Source organism: Rosa chinensis, chromosome 4 (assembly GCF_002994745.2).
Source record: "Rosa chinensis cultivar Old Blush chromosome 4, RchiOBHm-V2, whole genome shotgun sequence".
In the NCBI taxonomy this organism is placed as follows: domain Eukaryota; kingdom Viridiplantae; phylum Streptophyta; class Magnoliopsida; order Rosales; family Rosaceae; genus Rosa; species Rosa chinensis.
Genome location: NC_037091.1, coordinates 47,711,885 through 47,729,635, shown reverse-complemented (window position 1 = coordinate 47,729,635; position 17,751 = coordinate 47,711,885). Strand labels below are relative to the sequence as shown.

Genomic DNA, 17,751 nt, shown 5'->3' with positions numbered 1-17,751 from the left:
GAAGACCCTTTCAACCAAGCTCCTGGTTCGACCAGGTAGCTCAAGCTTGACAAGTTAGTCGTTTGGGAGGTTGAAAAAGCTTAAAGCGTTGTTGCAACTGACCTACTGCAAGACTTGCAGAGACAGCTCTTGCAGCGAATTAACCCTAGCTATAACGAAAAGCTCGCTCCCTTATATTTTTAGTTTTTCTTTTTCGGAACTCTAATGTTTTGTTGGCAATCTCTTGATGGTGGCCAATTGCGTCATCATACATGTCAGATTAATATATTAAATTATCTTTAAATTAGCATATGTTAAAACATAAGTGATGTAGCTAAACTGAGAGTGAAACTGTATAAAAAAGTTGTCATCTGTACGTAGGCAAACTGCAAATAGAGCTTAACTACTACATATATAAGTCGCTGATATATAGTTTATGATTAACAAACATCATAAGTCATGGCCTGCCAACCACACTAAGCTAGCTTTCACCGACTTTGATGAGAACATTTGGTCTCATGAAATTAAGGTAGGCGCATGTGCATAAATGAGAGTTAGAAGATACATTAATTGAGTCATCCGCATGCATAGTTTGAAAAACAGAATACACAGAATTCAGATAATGTTCTTTTTCTCATCTATGTATAAACCGATGCCATCTAAAGGCGTGCTTAGACTAATTGAACTGAAGTATATCTTTATATATTTATACCTAGTCAGCATATATGCTTCTACGGAGGAGACTGATAATGACATACATAATTGGTCATCTAATTGTTCATAGTAATAAAAGAGTATTATTGTATATGAAATATTTATATAATAAACATAACAGCGTTTGTAGATTGACATTTGAAGTGTGTTAATAACAATTTTATTTATTAAAAACTTATGAAATATAACATTGTATGAGAATATATTACACTAAAAAACAGATCCCTTTTATTTCATTATTTATCCCAACTAATGTTATACATATTGTGATCCACCACCGTATTACCTTCTCCGTAAAATTGGTTGGAATGACATACCCTATCTCTGAGAGTCTGAGAACCCTGCAATATATGTCTTCTATCAAACTGCAACTGTTTGTTTGATTATATAATTATATATGAATGATTGCATGGGACATATACATACTGACATGACGAAGGCTGTAGCCGTCAAAATCAAACTCATAAGAAGACATATAGGATCACTCTTGTTCTATCCTGTGTGGATATCGGTGAAGATGGGATGGAAAAAACAAAGAGCTAGCTTCTTCAATTCTTAGCTCTTTCTTCTCCATATATGCATGATCCTCAATTCGATCTCCATAGAACTAATCCGATTTTTTCTATTCATTCATATCTTCTTGGCCCCTTGGAATTGGAAGAAGACCATGGCGATTAATTTGAAGAAGGAACTGACAACTCAATGAAAAGTGAGTGAGTCGTAGCCCATTCAAAGTAGGCATGGGCATATATATGGTCAATCATGAGAGCTCTAGCTTTAGCTATAGCTACAACTCTTTGCTAATGTAATGGGTTCTCCATCGGCCGTACAGATATTATTCACATGCATGGTGATAAGAGTCTTATCCGCACGAGTTTTAGTGCCACTGTGTTTAATCGATCTTAGGGTTGGAAGAAGATCTCTCCTAGCCTCCATAACCCAAGCCTTCTTTAAATTAAGCACGTGTTTCTTTTGGACAACCATGTCTCCAACAAGTCCGGGTTCATGCATGGCTGCTTATTCATATCTCATGGAAAAAAAAAAATTTGAATATCTTCAAAAAATTGATACTTTAGCTGATCATCCAAAACATATTTACTACGTATCACCATGCCTTCGGCCAAACCTTCCTTAAACTCTGTTTTCTAATAAAAAGACTAAACACCACCCTTTTATTTACTAATTTTTTTTTCTACTCTTTTTCTTTTCCTAATTTACTAATCACCACCCTAATTTATTGTTTCGACTTGTTGAAACTACAACTGTAAAGTTGGTACTAGTGACGTAGGTTAACAAAAAAAAGAAGTAAAGTGCAACCAAACTTTTAGGTGTTGAAATCAGAATGTGAATGGAATAAAACCGACTCCAAAACATTGAGAGCAGGTGCAAGTGAGCCCTAAAATAGATTCTTATTTCTTTTCTACGTTAGATATGTACTAGATTTGAGAAAATTATAGAATCTCACATCGAGAATTCTAAGTCCTATGACACGTACTATATATATTGGGTCAAATATATTTGAATTGTGGATGTAACTATTGTGTCAAGATTAATGTTGTATCACAGTAAATGCAGTAAACTATAAAATCTCAGATAAAAAAATCGAAAAACATTAAGATGCTTGGCAGCTGAGAGTTTCATAGAATCTTGTAAACTAGTCGGCAGGGTTAAATCAACTCTTGCCCTTGACCTGTTTCTCTTGAGCATGGGGTGTATGGGCTCTTTCAAATTTTCGATAAGTGGTTCCTATTTCAGTTTTGAGTAGGAGATCACTGCCATATATCTAAGATAAAGTCTCGATATTTCAAGAGAAGTCGTAGTAGTTTGGGTCTCTCAGTAGCTGCCCTCATTGCCTTTGTCTATATATGGCTTTATATTATTCCATTTTTGGCTTACGGGGAACCATATCATTGCTCTCACTTGCCTGATTTGTATGGCTACATCAGGGCATTTCTGCAGTAATCCATTTATTTGACTTTGGCTTCTAATGTCTTGTAGACTTAATAAAGACGATTTAAGGTTGAAATGATAGCAATCATTTAGGGAGATTTGATAAATGCTTATAAAAGGAAAAAAAAAAAAACTTTCGCTCAAAACAAACAGAGCACTATAAACATAATCATAACAAATAAAGTATATAGTAGTGCACTTGATGTCTGGTTGAATACATTTTTTCAATAGAGACTCCTGATATTATTTCAGGGCGTGTTTTAGATGCTTATTGTAATCAGGGGTTTAGGCTCTATCCCCCCCCCCCCCCCCCCCCCCCCCGTATTTGACAATTTCATTAATCAAGGCTTGAGGGCAGCCACACTAGCCCTTTATTTCAAAAAAAAAAAAAACATAATCATAACTTAGACTTACAATAAGAAGGAATGTTTCGACCAAAAAAAAAAAAGGAATGTTAACAGGCAGCTCACTGCGTACCCAAACACCGAGGAAGGAAAAACTTAAACCGGGGGTTCTAGTTTGAACGAGATTTATATGTTTACTAGCAATAATATGTGGAAGCCTGGCATCGATCTATTAGCCAAAAGAATGAAAAAAAAAACAGATCAGAATTAAGACAAATCACAATCTGAGACTCCAAGGTGTGATCCAAAAAGATAATCCCAAAAATGAAAATGTATAAATATATAGTTCTGTTTCACACCAGAAAATGCCGACCAAAACTTGGATGTCAAACATATCATGTTGTTGGTAATTTTTGTATTTATAAAATTATTTCTTTTTGTCTCTTTTGGTTATAATTGAAGGGACATGGGAATTTCAGTTCCTCCAAAGAAACTAGAACAAAATAAAAAGAACACACACAGGATCATTAAACATTCAATTAGTTTGTACAAAACCGCAATAGAGTACTCGATAATCACCCATCAAACCCATGTTTTCCCTAAACTAAATACAAATTGGACCTACGTACATACTGCAAACCAAACCAAACCAAAACACAGTGAACCCCTCAACAAAAAAAAAAGTTACAAACTCACAAACTAACCAAACACACAGTCATCTTCATTATCATCAATCACAAACACATTCATTAGCAGAAGCTAGCAGGCAGTAGTAGATCTAAGGACAGACTACGTGTCCCTGACGTCAAACAGATTCCGGTTCTTCACGACGATGTCGTACATGTGCATGGACTTGAACTTGTTGAAATCCTTGGGGAGAGAGATAAGGTGGACGGTGGATCGCTTGTGGTACTGAAGGAGATCTGGGTCGTCGTAGTACCTCTCCCAGCCAAGCGAGAGCAGCTTCCGCTCAAGCACAGCGTAAGAGGTAATGACCTCGTCACTGGGAGTGTGGACCAACACCTTGCGCCGGCCGCTGGAGCCCTGTAGGGAATCCGCCCCCGGGTTCTCCACCAGCCGGACGACGCCGTTCTTGAAAACCCAAACCCCAGACATGTTCTCAGAGAAGAATGAAGAACTAGCCTAACTAGCTAGTGAAGCAGAAGCTAGCTAGCTAGTAGTGAGAATGTGTGTCAGTGTGTGTGAGCCTTGTAGAAGGACGGTGTGTATATATAGGTGGGAAATTAGTGCTGTGAGTTTTGGAGTAAATAATATTATGGGCAAATAGATGGCTAGGGTAACGCGGGGCCCATATGATGGAGGAGTCATAGCAAGGGTGCAATATGGGACATGGTGTTTATGCAGGACTGGACCTGTAAGTATCGATCATGACCTTCATATCTCTATCTATGTATAAATGTTTATGTGTGTATGTGGGCATAAAATATCATTTCATTATATAATTTCCGGTCGAATTCCGGTGGGAGGAGAGAGAATCCTGGGCTTCTTTTTCTAAGGGCTCTAAACCCCACATTGGGAATCTTTGTTTTGTTTGTTAGAAAAAGCATTTGATATTAGCTAGGGTTGATTGAGACTTATTCGATCTCTAGCTTTGAGAATTATTAATGGGGAGATTGTATTTTGTATGTGTTCTGTGGATTAACACTGGTGACATTTGTGTGATCCGGGCATCGGCAAAAGGGAGATTGGATGGTGATGGGTTTTGAGGGCGTTGTCTGAATGTCTCATGCATGATGTAATCCAAACTAGCTAGGCATGATTTGTGTTATTTTTGGATATTTTCTTCTTCCTTTTTTATTGAAAATGCAGATAAAATTACAACTGATTAACTAAAAATGAGTGAAGGAGCCAAGGAGGTAGAGAAGAGCCAACATTTATCTTCAATTTATTAATTTTGATGTACCGTTTTGACTTTTAACTTTTGAGTATGAAAGAAAATAGGGTAAAAATCGCAAATGGTACTTGGATTATTGCGAAATATACTTTTTAGTACCTACGATTTTTTTTTACTTCAAATGGTACTTGAACTATTGCACCGTTACCAAATACGGTCTCCGTTAAATTTGTCATTAAATCGCTGACGTGGCATGTATTTGGATTTTTTTCTTTGCAAATAAGCTATGGACAAAATAATAAATTTCTAACAATGATGTTTCAAAAATATTTTTATAAAAAAAATTAATCTAGAAATTTGTTCTATTTAGGGTCCTTGACCCAAAGCACCAAAACAAGAAAAGATTAGCCCACTTATCGCAGCAACAGATTTTTGTTCCCACTTACACAGTTCAATGTTCTAAAAAACAGCCTAGGCGGTGCCTAGGCACTAGGCGGCAAGGAACCGCTCCGATTTTGGCCTAGGCGTTTCCCTTAGGAGCTGGGCTACTAGGCGGCCGCCTAGGCGGGCTAGGCGGGGACTAGGTGGGCTAGGCGGTTCTAGGCGGAGCCTAGGCGGTCATAAACCCTAATTTATTCTATATTTTGACTATTTTTATATTTATAATTAATTTTTAGACTTTAAATATTGTCATTTATATTATTATATGTCATTAAAATAATTTAAAATTAAAAAAAAAAAAAAACCGCCTAGTCCCCGCCTAGGCCCCTAGGCGCTAGTCCCTGGGTCACCGCCCGACTAGCGCCTAGCGTTTTTTAGAATCTTGACACAGTTTAACGTTAAATGACCATTTTTCCCTAAGCCTAATTAATAAATTACAGCATTGCCACTCTCTTTCCTCTCTTCTCTCTCTCCCTCTTTCTCTCTCCCCAAACAGACCTCTCTCTCTACCCAGACAATTCCGGCGTCTCTCTCCCTCGCGCCAAACGACTTCGGCGTCTCTCTCTCTCCCCAGATGACTCCAGCATCTCTCTCTCTCTCTCTCTCTCTCTCTCTCTCTCTCTCTCTCTCTCTCTCTCTCTCTCTCTCTCTCTCTCTCTCTCTCTCTCTCCCAGACGACTCCGGCGTCTCTCTCTCTCCCCAGACGACTCCGGCGTCTCTCTCTCTCCCCAGACGACTCCTGCGTCCCTCTCCCTCTCTCCAGACAACTTCGACGTCTCTCTCTCTCTGTCAAGCTTCTTCAAGCTTCGTATCGAGGTCAGGTGACTCGCCGTACCAGGAAAACGTGCCGGCCTTTAACGTCAAGCTTCAAGTCAGAAGAAATCGACATCGAGCTTCGGTGCAGGAGCCGTACGATTTGGCGGGACGAGGTGGATGTGGCAAGCGAAGTCGGCGAGGACGAGAAAAGCGCCGGTGGCTATTCCGATGAGGACTGGAGGTTCAGAGAGGTGAGAGAGGTCAATAGCGAGCTCCGGAGGTGATTCGATCCAGTGGTTTTGGTCCGACTATTGATTGGGGTGCCCAGAGCATTTTCTGGGTGCCCAAATCAATTTCTATCTTCTTCTTTTTCTTTTTTTTATTATTATTTTTTTTAAAGTAACTAGACAGAAGGAAAGAAAAAAAAAGGTTTTGAATGTCTATGGCCCCCTAATAGACGTCTATTACCCCTCTATTGGAGGGCAATAGACGTTTTGAATTGATGTAATCTACTTGTTTTTTTTTTTTTTTTTTTTTCTGTAATCAAAGTTTTATTTGTCTAAATTTATAGAGATTAGTTCTCATTCTGGCAATAGACGTCTATTGGGGGGCAATAGATGTCTATTGGGGGAAAAAAAATTCCGGTGAGATTTTCAGCAAATTCCGGTGGGCGGCAGCTAGAGGTGGCAAACGGACCATTAAGCACGAGCACGGCACGCTTAAAAGCGGCCCTGCACGGCCCAAGCCCGTTAGTTGTCCGGCACGACCCGAGCACGTTAGAATAAAGGGTCGGGCTGGGCCTAAGAATATTGGCCCATTGGCCCGACCCGGCCCGAGCACAACATATTGTGGGACGGCCCGTTACAAACACAAAATTTCATTTTAAAAAAAAATATTAAAAAACTACAATGATAAGATTTGAATATGAGACCTCTTTATTTAAAATCTCATGACAATTCCACCAATGCTTTCTTTTATATTGTCAAAATAATGAAATAAAACATTATATCCTTGTTTTGACATAAGTATTTTTTCTAAATATTAAATATTTGTTTATTAATAAAGACTAATCTCATAATAATACAACTATAGAATGAAGGAAAGAATAATAGATACTAAATCTTCATTATATTAATAAAGATTAATCTCACAATAATATACTAAAACCAATATATTTTGAGTTCTTTCTTTCTTTCTTATAGTGGAATATAAAAAATTATTAGAAATCTAATCTTAAAAAGCTAAGATTAAGAAAAACGTTGTAGAACTTAATTTATTTTAATTTTCTAAATAGTTAAATGAAATTAATTTTTATTTGTTCAAATTAAGATTTTAAAATCGTGCTTTATAGTGAGTAAGCACGAGCACGGCCTGTTATTGACCCGGCACGAGCAAGGCCCTGCACTATATGGGCTCGGGCCATGGACCAGACCGGGCTTAATATTTAAGTAAATGGGCCGGCAAGAGCCCGGCACGATAATAAATGGGCCGGCCCAAGCACTGCACGAAGCACGACTAGGCTCGTTTGCCACCTCTAGTGGCAACCGGTGACGGAAATCAGGAGAAAGTTGACCGGATTCCCGTAGTCGGTGACCGAACTCCGGCGGCCGGTGATAGGACTCCAGCGGCAGGTGACAGGACTCCGGCGAAGTCTCCCATCAGTGTTCTAAAACTCGGCAGCCTAGGCGCTGGGCGGTGGCTTACCGCCGCGAGCAATACCTACTCGGTGAGGTAGGCGGACATGGATTTGGGCAGGCGATTAGTCAGCCTAGGTAGCTGATTAGTGGGCCTAATCGGCCATAATCGTCTGGGCGGAGTAGGCGGGTTTATTATATATTTGTTTGGGTTTCGATCTGTTTCTCCCAATTCAGTGCTATTCTCTTCAATGCCATGGCCACCGTCGACCACCATCACCTCCACCTCGACTCCGTCCCCGTCGTCAACCTCCGCCTCTCCACCCAATCCGAACTCTACTCCCTCTCTCTCTCTCCTCCTTGTCTTCTGCATCTCACCAGTTCAATGACGACACTTTGATCCCCAAAATCAAGAGTTCGGTCTTCAACTAATCGCTGGCAGCCTCAAACAATTTCTTCCTTGGAGCCTTGCTTTTGGTAGACTTGCGAACAGAACGGAAAGTTTATCTTTTTCTTCTAAATCCGAAGCAGCCCGCTCAAAAGAACTAATGAGAGAGAGAGAGAGAGAGAGAGAGAGAGAGAGAGATGTGGTGTGAGTTTGTTTCAAAGGGAGAGAATTCTATTAAAAAAATGTGTGGTTGTTGTTGGTGTAGAGAGCGAGAGAAGAGGGATAGGACGGCTGGATGGACTAGTGGTGTGACGCATGTGCAACCCAAAGTATAATTCAATTATGCATTGAATACTACTCCTTCGGTGTTTTCCTTGTTTAATTAAACAAATATTCAATTAAATAAATGTTATGTTAAACAAAAATTTAATAATTTAATTAAATATATATTTTTCCTCCTCTTATTTTATTTTTCTTTATATATATATATATATATTATAAAAATAAAAACAATATAAAATCGCCTAGGCACCTGCCTAGGCGTCTGGGCGCTAGTCATCTGTCCACCGCCCGACTAGCGCCTAGTGTTTTTTCGAACCTTGTCTCCCATGGTGTCTCTTTCTCTCTCTCTAAGTAACAAAAGGGTGAAGGTAAAATGGTATTAAAAAATTAGATTAAATTCAGTTTACTCCCCTGAACTTTAGGCCTAAAATCAGATTGGTCCCTATACTCTCAAATGACATCACCCGAGTCCAAAATTTGAACTTGGCTCGAAACATGACGTCAGCTGCTGAGTTGGAGCAGACATGGGGGCCCACAATGAGGGCAAAATGGACATTTCAAAATTTCTAATTTTTTTTCTCTTTTTTTTTTTATCTATATTCTCTCTCTCCCCCTGATCTGCTCTCTCTCTCTCTCTCTGCCCTGTCTTCTCTCTCTCTCTCTCTCTCTCCCTCGTCAACAATAGGGTTTCTACATTCATAGATCAAACACTCATAATCATCAAACATTCATCCGTAGTCACTCACCAAGAAGCCTCTTGATCCCGACCATTGCCAAACCCGTTCAAGTCCAAATCGCCTCAGCTGGAGAGTTCGAACCCGATTCTCACCAACGCCTCGCTCGACAACTCGGAAGGATGGCCTATTTCTAATAAAGCTGGCCCAGGACACCATCACCTCCGGTGAAGGTTCGAACAAGGTGTTGGACTACGCATTGCCTCAATACAGAACTCTATTTGATTCAGTAAATAAATAAAGCTACAAACTTCGTCTTCTACGTCTTCTACACCATGATTGAAACAAAGAAAACGCCAATTGAAACCCTACCTGACTCGAATTACGCGCATGCTAGTAGGCTTGTATCCAGTACTGTACTCAAAATCCAAGTCGGGGCCACCGGGGCAGTACACGCAAATATTCCCGATGGTGGTGATGTGAGGGAACCGGTGAGCCTTCGACATCACGGCCACGACGGTGATTCCGAAGGTGGTTTGGACTGGCTTGGCTTTCAGCTTCAGGAGCATAGCCTCGTGGTCTGATTCAGGAAGCGCGGCGATCATCTCCACCAGCTTCGGCGCACGTGTGAGGCCGTACTTGAGGCACACAGCTGTTTTGAGGTCGTTTAGGTCGACGTTTTGGCCTCGCCGGGAGAGGTCGACCATGGAGCAACGATTTCAGCTATTGCCCGGATGCAATAAAATGAGGGGAGAGAGAGAGGGAGGGAGAGAGAGAGAGAGAGAGAGAGAGAGAGAGAGAGAGAGAGAGAGAGAGAGAGAGAGAGAGAATATAGAGAAAAAAATTATTAAAAGAGAGAAAAAATTAGAAAAATTTGAAATGTCCATTTTGCCCTCATTGTGGGCCCCCATGTCGGCTCCAACTCAGCAGCTGACGTCATGTTTCGAGCCAAATTCAAATTTTGGACTCGGGTAATGTCATTTGAGAGTATAGGGACCATCGTAATCGATTTTCAGAAAGAGGGACCAATATGATTTTAGGCCTAAAGTTCCGGGAAGTAAACTGAATTTAATCCTAAAAAATTAAAAAAATTAAAAAAATTTTAATGGGGTATTAGGGAAGACCTCCTTAGAGTGTTTTGGATAAGCGGAAATTAAAAAAAAACTTAATGGGGTCAGTGGGAAAAAATCTCTAAAAATGGTGTAAATTGACAAAAACCCTTCTATTTAACCCCAATTGATGGCCTTGTGCAATTTGGTGCAAAGTGAGAAGGGAAAGAACTTTTTTTTTTTGGAGGGAAGAGTTTATGTGGCTGCACAGACCATTTTGCCCCTCCAAATGCATGCCACATCAGCGATTAGGTACCATATTTAGTAACAGTGCAATAGTTCATGTACTATTTGGGGTAACAAAAATTCGTAGGTACCAAAAAGTACCTTTCACAATAATTCAAGTACCATTTGAGATTTTTACCCAAGAAAATAACTATAACATGCCGTTAAAATTGTTTTTTCATTGAAAGGTGCATGAATCAAGCAAAAAAAAAAAACTTAGGATTAAATACTTGTTACTCCTCAAATTTCTATCTGAAACACAGTTTAGTCCCTCTCCTTCTAAATTAAACTGGATAGTTCTTATTCTCTCTAATTCTCACACAACATGTCCAAAACAGGCCTAAAATGACTATTATACCCTCACTTCATATTTTTTTCAAATTTTTTTTTAATTTTTCTCTCTTTTTATTTATTAATTTTTTTTCTTCTACTTCTCTCTCTCTCTCTCTATCCTCCTAAAACAAAACCCCTAAAACTCTCCTCCTCTCCCCCCCCCCCCAAAAAAAATATCCGGTGGACCGGTACGGATCGCCACCTTCGTCGCAATGAAGGTCACAGCCTTGTGTGTTGTTATTAGATCCGGGTGAGGAATTTGGGTTACCCAGAGAACTCAGGGCCTGGTTTTTTCCGTCACCGGTAAATCTCCCAGCGATTTCGAAATCGTGTCGGAAAAGTGATTGAAGCGAGAGGTTGAGCGTGCATGAGAGAGACTTCAGGTCGCCGCCTAAATCCTCTGGCACCGATCCGGTGAAGCCGTTGTCCTAGAGGTCTATTGGAGGAGATTTTCCATATCAAACCAAATTCCGGCCAGAATTTCAAAATTTACAGGTAAATTTGTTTCGGCGAGTATCAGTGTCTGCAATTGTGTACATTGTACAGTTTTTCAGACCTTTGTCTAAGGAACCAGAGAGGGACTTGTTGGAGAGGTCAAGGTTATGGGTACAGTGGTGGGCTGGGTTCTGGATCGGGCACCAAGTCGGGTTCTTTGACTTTAGGTTAGTGTTTGTTTTTGTCTTGCTTTTTGTAAAGGTGATAATGTGATGGATTGATGTTGATATAGCAATTGCCGAATTGGAATTGGGATACAGTTTATTTTTTGAATCATATGATGGCGGAGGAGTTGCGGGAGTGGCATCTGACAAGGTATTGGGAGTGGTGAGGGGAGTCAATGAGGCTGAGGACGGGGGTGGACTGAAAAGACGTGGTGGTCTTCTCGCCATTTTGGGAGTCGTGGGAGGGGCTTTGGAGGTAGTAGACTGGACGACAAGGAAATCGGGGCGGGAACGATGGTCTCCCTAATGGCGGAGTATGCCTACACCAACTCTCAAAGAGAGAGAGAGACAGAATAAATAAATAAATAAATAAATAAATAAGTGAAAAATTAAAAATAGAGAGAGAAAGAGAGAGAAGGGGAAAAAAAAGGAAGTGAGGCTATAATAGTCATTTTAGGCCTGTTTTGGACCTATTGTGTGAGAATTAGAGAGAATAAGGACTATCCATTTTAATTTAAAAGGCGAGGGACTAAACTTTTTTTCAAGCAAAAGTTTGAGGAGTAACAAGTATTTAATCCAAAAACTTATCATTTGTAAGTTTCATTATGTGCTTATTCAAAAAAAAAAAAAAAGTTTCATTATGTGCATTATTAAAAGATACATAGTAAAACCAATTAAGCTAGCCACCAGAGCGAGAGCGCTAGGGTTTTCAAAGAAAATTTGGTCTCTCCGTCCGGCGGCCCGTCCGGTGACGTTATCGTTGGACGGAACTTGTTGGACTTGGGTTTGCTTGTCTGTTCTCACCTTCGATTGGTCAAGGAACTGGAGGAGATGATAAGGGAGATCAAGTTGGCTGGCGGGTTTTGGTTCTTTTCTTACTGGTCGGAGTTGGGATTGGCGGGTCGGTAGTGTGGAGTGGTGTTGCAGGTTCAGAGGCAGACTGGAAAGGATGAGATCGTGGTAGTGTTGATTGGCTTACATCGGACTGACCCGACCTGAGTTGGATCCGATCAAAAATGTTCATTTTGGGTCACGGCGTTGGACTCCAACATGGGGAAGGGAATGGCTGGAAAGGGCGGTGCATCTCCACGGCGCTGCGGGGATGGAGCGAGGTTAATGGTGATCCGGAAAAGGTGGTTGTCGGCGGTCGTGGGATAGGGCCAAGCTTGTCTAGCAGCCTGTGATCAACTTGCCTGGAGTGATGCTTGGGCCTGGCCTGGCCTGGTAATTTTATTTATGTTTTTAGTTTTCTTTTTTTATTGTTGGTTAGTGTTGTCTCGCCTTTGGCGTTTAATAAGTCCATGCAGGTATCATGTAGGGCTAGTCGGGCTAAATGCCTATATATGAACTCTAAGTGTCTTGTCTGGCCTAGTGGTAGGATGAAACTAAGTGTCGTCGGATTTACTTTCTAGCAGCAACATAGTAGGAAAGTTGTCCTCATGGTAATTATGCTATGTTGTAATCGGGTTACATATCAAGTTATCTTTCTGCTATGTCAAAGCAAATAGAGTAGCTAATAGTGCACTCTTTGCTAGTTGGTACCTAGTTGAATACATTTATTTGGTAGAGACTCTTGTTATTATTTCAGGACGTTCTCTGTATGCTTATTGTAATCAGGGGTCTAGGCTCAATGTCCCCCCCTGTATTCAACAGTTTCATTAATCAAGGCTTGAGGGTAGCCACACCAGCCCTTTATTTAAAAAAAAAAGAAAAAAAAAAGAGTTTCATTATTGCCACGATCTTCTAGTCTAGTGACATAAATCTCTAAAATTTTGAGTTCGACTTTTGTTGTTCCTACCCATTATTGTATAATAACTAAAACAAGATCAATTCTATTAGCATCAATCTCATGAGAAGAATCATGTATGGTAGTACGTTATCCAATTTTTTGGTCGTCCGACCACTATGCAACATGTTGCTAGGTGGATTGGCTTCATTTCCGGTCAGCCATGCTCCCTATGATCAATGTTTTTTTTTTTTTTGTGCATCTATTGCCACCCTACCATTTTCTTAGGAGGGTGTATTGTATTTGGATTTGTGCAGACTTTTTTTAAATAACAGACTTTTTGAAAAGTCCACAGACTCTTTAAAAAGTTGATAAACTGTTATGGATTTCTTAAAACCATTGATTTTAGCAACAGACTTTTATTGATTCATGAAAATCTATATACTTTATTATGAATGACTTCTACAGATTTCCTAGGATGTACAAAATATAAAAAAACAAAAACAAAAACAAAAAACAAAAATAAAAAAATAAAACAAATGCAGCCCAAACACAAAACAAAATAATAACTTGTTGTCTCTTCAATGCTCCAGTATCTTCTAATAGAAATTACTCAAATAAATGATTGTTAGTCTGTCTAGCGAGTTTGTTCTCATTCCTAATCTCCCAACAACATAAATATACAATATAGATCACTTGATGTTTATGGTTAATTATTCTCATCAATTTTGTTTTCGCCGATTAATATATATTGTAGCAATATTGGTCAATGTCTTGATCTATAATCAATCAATTTAAATTCAATTGTTCAACCTTTTTTTGAACCATAATATAAATTCAAATTAATGAGAATAATTAATTAATTAAATAAAATTTAGTACGGTTCAAGGTCTTAGGGTTAGACCACAATATTTGAGTTTTAGGGTTTCATAAATCATTTTTATGGTTATTAGGGTTCGAAGTATCACAATTGAAAAAAAAAAAAAAAAATCGCATTCTACAACTACAATGAACATGTTGGGTATCAAAAAAGGTTGATATCATAAAAGATTAGAGAAAACACAAAAAATTAAGAGAGAGATGATGAAAGACAAACTTCTTCGTGCGTAGAGAGAAGAACTTTGATAAAATTTTTTTTTTTTTTGAAGAGGAAACTTTGATAGACTTTTTGAAATCTTTGGTCTGGAGGCTGGAAAATTATTGGAGTTTGGTATATATAGTTAACACTACAAAGTCCATGATTATCCATGATTTTCTAATTCCATAAGTATGAATGATATTTTGAATACCTCTGTACTTTTATTCATTTTTAAAAGTCCTAATTGAATACCCCTAGATTTTGGTGGAATTCATGAAGTCTTTAAAAATCCTAATTGAATACCTCAAGACTTTCATGGACTATTAAAAGTCTATATTGAATACACCTAGACTTTTAAATTCCATAGATTTCTTTAAAAGTTCCACTAATTCCATATACAATACACCCCCCTTAGTTCACCATACAAACATTTGAATTATTGAAAGATTATATTACACAGTGTAAAATGACTACTAAGTACATTAATTTTCTAAAATCCAAATTTGAATGGAAAAATAAATAAATAACCAATGAATTAAATAGAAGGATTACTTGATTTCTCATTCGATAAGTGGATAACATTAATGTTCATCTTCTCCACCCAAATTTGCATTTATTACTATTTTTTTGTCTCTTTGTTACCTCTGCATCATGAATTCGTTATTTAATTCACAAAATTATTAGTGTTAACTACATCAAAATCTTTGCAGTACGTTTTGTGAACACTGAAAGTAAAAATTTTAAACATGCAAGAAAAATCTCAATATCTTCTTCATTGCTCATAGTTGCATGTTAACTAACTAATATTTTGACATAGAGTGAAATAGATGAACACTGAAGCAGAAACAAAAAAAAATTAAAAAAAGGAAGTAAATTAGATTATGATTTTGTTAGGAAACTTTAATATATTATAGTTTTTTTTATTGGTATAAATTAAATGAGGGATTTTCATTAAAAAAAAAATCTCTTTTAATTGGATATGTCATATAAAGATATTCTTGGAAATAGAAATTGATTACATAAGTAAATTTAATAATTGAAATTATACATGCATAGTCGAACTATACATTATTGTGCGATGCATGCATTCACATATATGAAAGTTGTTTTTCTTCTTTAAATTCACTTTACAATATATTTATATAAAGTAGACAATTACTTTTACAAACATATATATGTATATGTGTATTTATATCTATACTGTTATTAAGAGAAGAGATTTTGTTAGCAAACTAGACGTGAAAAGATGACTAAATATTGTCTAGATTATCTAAAAGTATCTTTTAATAAATAGAGGACATAATCGTATTTCCCCTAAAATCTTTCTCTATAACTTCTCACTTCCACAACAAAAGAGGGAGGAAAAAAAAAAGCCAAACTGGACATGAAAAGACGACTAAATCCTTAGACCATAGATTATCTAAAAGTATCTTTTAATAAATAGAGGACATAATCGTATTTCCCCTAAAATCTCTCTCTATAACTTCTCACTTCCACAACAAAAGAGGGAAAAAAAATTCAAGAACTCCCCACGTTTTCTCCAATGATTATTATTATTTTTTATTTAAAAAAAATTAAATAGGAGTGTGTGTTTTGGTCTAGTTTATATATATGTAGAGGCCAGGAAGTGTGCAGATATGTAAATATTAAATTAAGTATATATACTTCGAGCGGACATGGAGAATAAAACTAATTTCTATAAGAGGAAAAGTATGGACATGGAAAATAAAACTAATTTCTATTAGAGGAAAAGTTGGGATGCTCAAGGCATTGTTGGGTTATAAAAGTCTAACGTCTAGTTTAAAACTATCTGAATGGTTTGCGGGAAAGACGAGCTGTGAAGATGTGACCAAAAAGCAAAATTCTTAATTTGTAGTAGTAATATTACTGCATGTTTAATTCACTATGGAATCTCTGCCTTGCAGAGAAGACCAACTGCAATGTGAATCATCCCCCCCCCCCAAAAAAAAAAAAAATCATATGGAATCTCTGCCTAACTACCGTTGACTCCCATTGCCTCCTACTTGCCCCAATTATTTGCATCTCCTATCTAGCTAAGCTAGCTAGGGCTACTTGCAATTTAGAGATAGCTAAATGACTGGAGGGAGCAGCTTAGAGCAACTCCAACCATGGAGTCAAAAGCCAAAATGGCTCCCCCAATCAAAATCCATCATCTCCGATAATAGCTAAGATAGAGTCATTTTGGCTTTTAAGCCAAAAGGGGAGTCAAAATTACTATACATTGTAGAACGAAAGTCATATGTCGTGAGGCATGAATTGAGGTGGGCTCCAGCAGCATGTGATGAATTTATGAATAGACTTTGGCTTTTGACTAAAGATGGTTGGAGATGTAAAATATGAATGAATAGGGATGACGTACACTAGGGGAGCCAAATTTTGCAAATGACTTTGGTTTTTGATTCCATTGTTGGAGATGCTCTTATGTCCGAGGAGGAGTGACCAAGAACAAACACATGTACGTAGTTTGTGATGGATTCCAGCAACATATACAAACATCTTGCATTCTCATATTAAGCATCAAAGGGTGATGCATTTGGACATGGATATAGCTTGTTGAACTTTAGGGCACACATTATCTTCATATACAGTGCCATGATCACACCCTTGTTTGCGTTTTGTCACTTGCTTCTCCTACCAGCTTGACCTGTGATACAGACCCAACCCCTTCCAAAGCCAGCATTAAAGCCACCTCTCCATTCTCATGACAATGAACCTTTAATTAGTTGAGTTTCCAAATTTGTCATATCTCTATTCCTTCATATTCCTTCTCATAAATATCTCAATATTACAGGACCACCCAGCCTATATTCTGAATTTTTTTGCATATAAATTGTGAAAACCTCACAAGGCGTACACGTTACGTAGGTATTTGAATATACTACTGATTCTGAATTAATTTTACAGATATATTGTTCGGGTTTAAGTTGGCTAGAATCCATTACATCCATCAAGTGTCATCAGGTATGTGACCTCAGAATCTCTCGGAACTCTTAGTACATGTACGTGAGATTAAAATGTCTTACTTCAAACCATATCAACCCATCAAGAGGATATATTGGGTGCTTAGTCCCTTCATTTAGCATGATGGTCACTTGGATGTACATATGTTATTGAATTCCGACAACTCTGAAACTACTTGTTAGCTTACGCTTGTTACTAACTTCTAAATCATTGCATCGATATTATCCTCGATCAACTTTACTACTTAGGGCTAAGGGAATTGCGCAAATGACTCCATGAAAACATCAAGAACCGAAGGGCAACTATACATAACTTAGCAAGATAAGAAAATAGCCTCTCCCATTAGCAAGACCAAATAAACTTGACCATTTCTTATTTAAAACATGAACATTCGTGCGTCAATTGCACAAGAAAGAATAAACAAAATAATGGATCAAATTCGTGCAACAAATTAAGATCATGATCACGCAGTGATAACAGATGATGCTGCACCAGCAAAGTTCCCCACCTCATACAGACATGAATGATTCTCTCAAATCTAAATCCGCCATTTCAATTCCATATCATTTTTGAGGCTTCAATTCCATCTCAAATCTAAATCTAAAAGCTCGGGCGATGTGGA

At 38.1% G+C, this 17,751-nt stretch overlaps 1 protein-coding gene across 1 annotated transcript; it reads right to left on the bottom strand.

Annotated features, from left to right (window-relative positions):
• Positions 1-3,491: 3,491 nt before the first annotated feature.
• LOC112200375 (flowering-promoting factor 1-like protein 3) lies at positions 3,492-4,204 on the bottom strand. Its single transcript, XM_024341405.2, has one exon. It carries the CDS (start codon positions 4,101-4,103, stop codon positions 3,777-3,779), a length of 327 nt encoding a protein of 108 aa, XP_024197173.1. The 5' UTR covers positions 4,104-4,204; the 3' UTR covers positions 3,492-3,776.
• Positions 4,205-17,751: the final 13,547 nt, after the last annotated feature.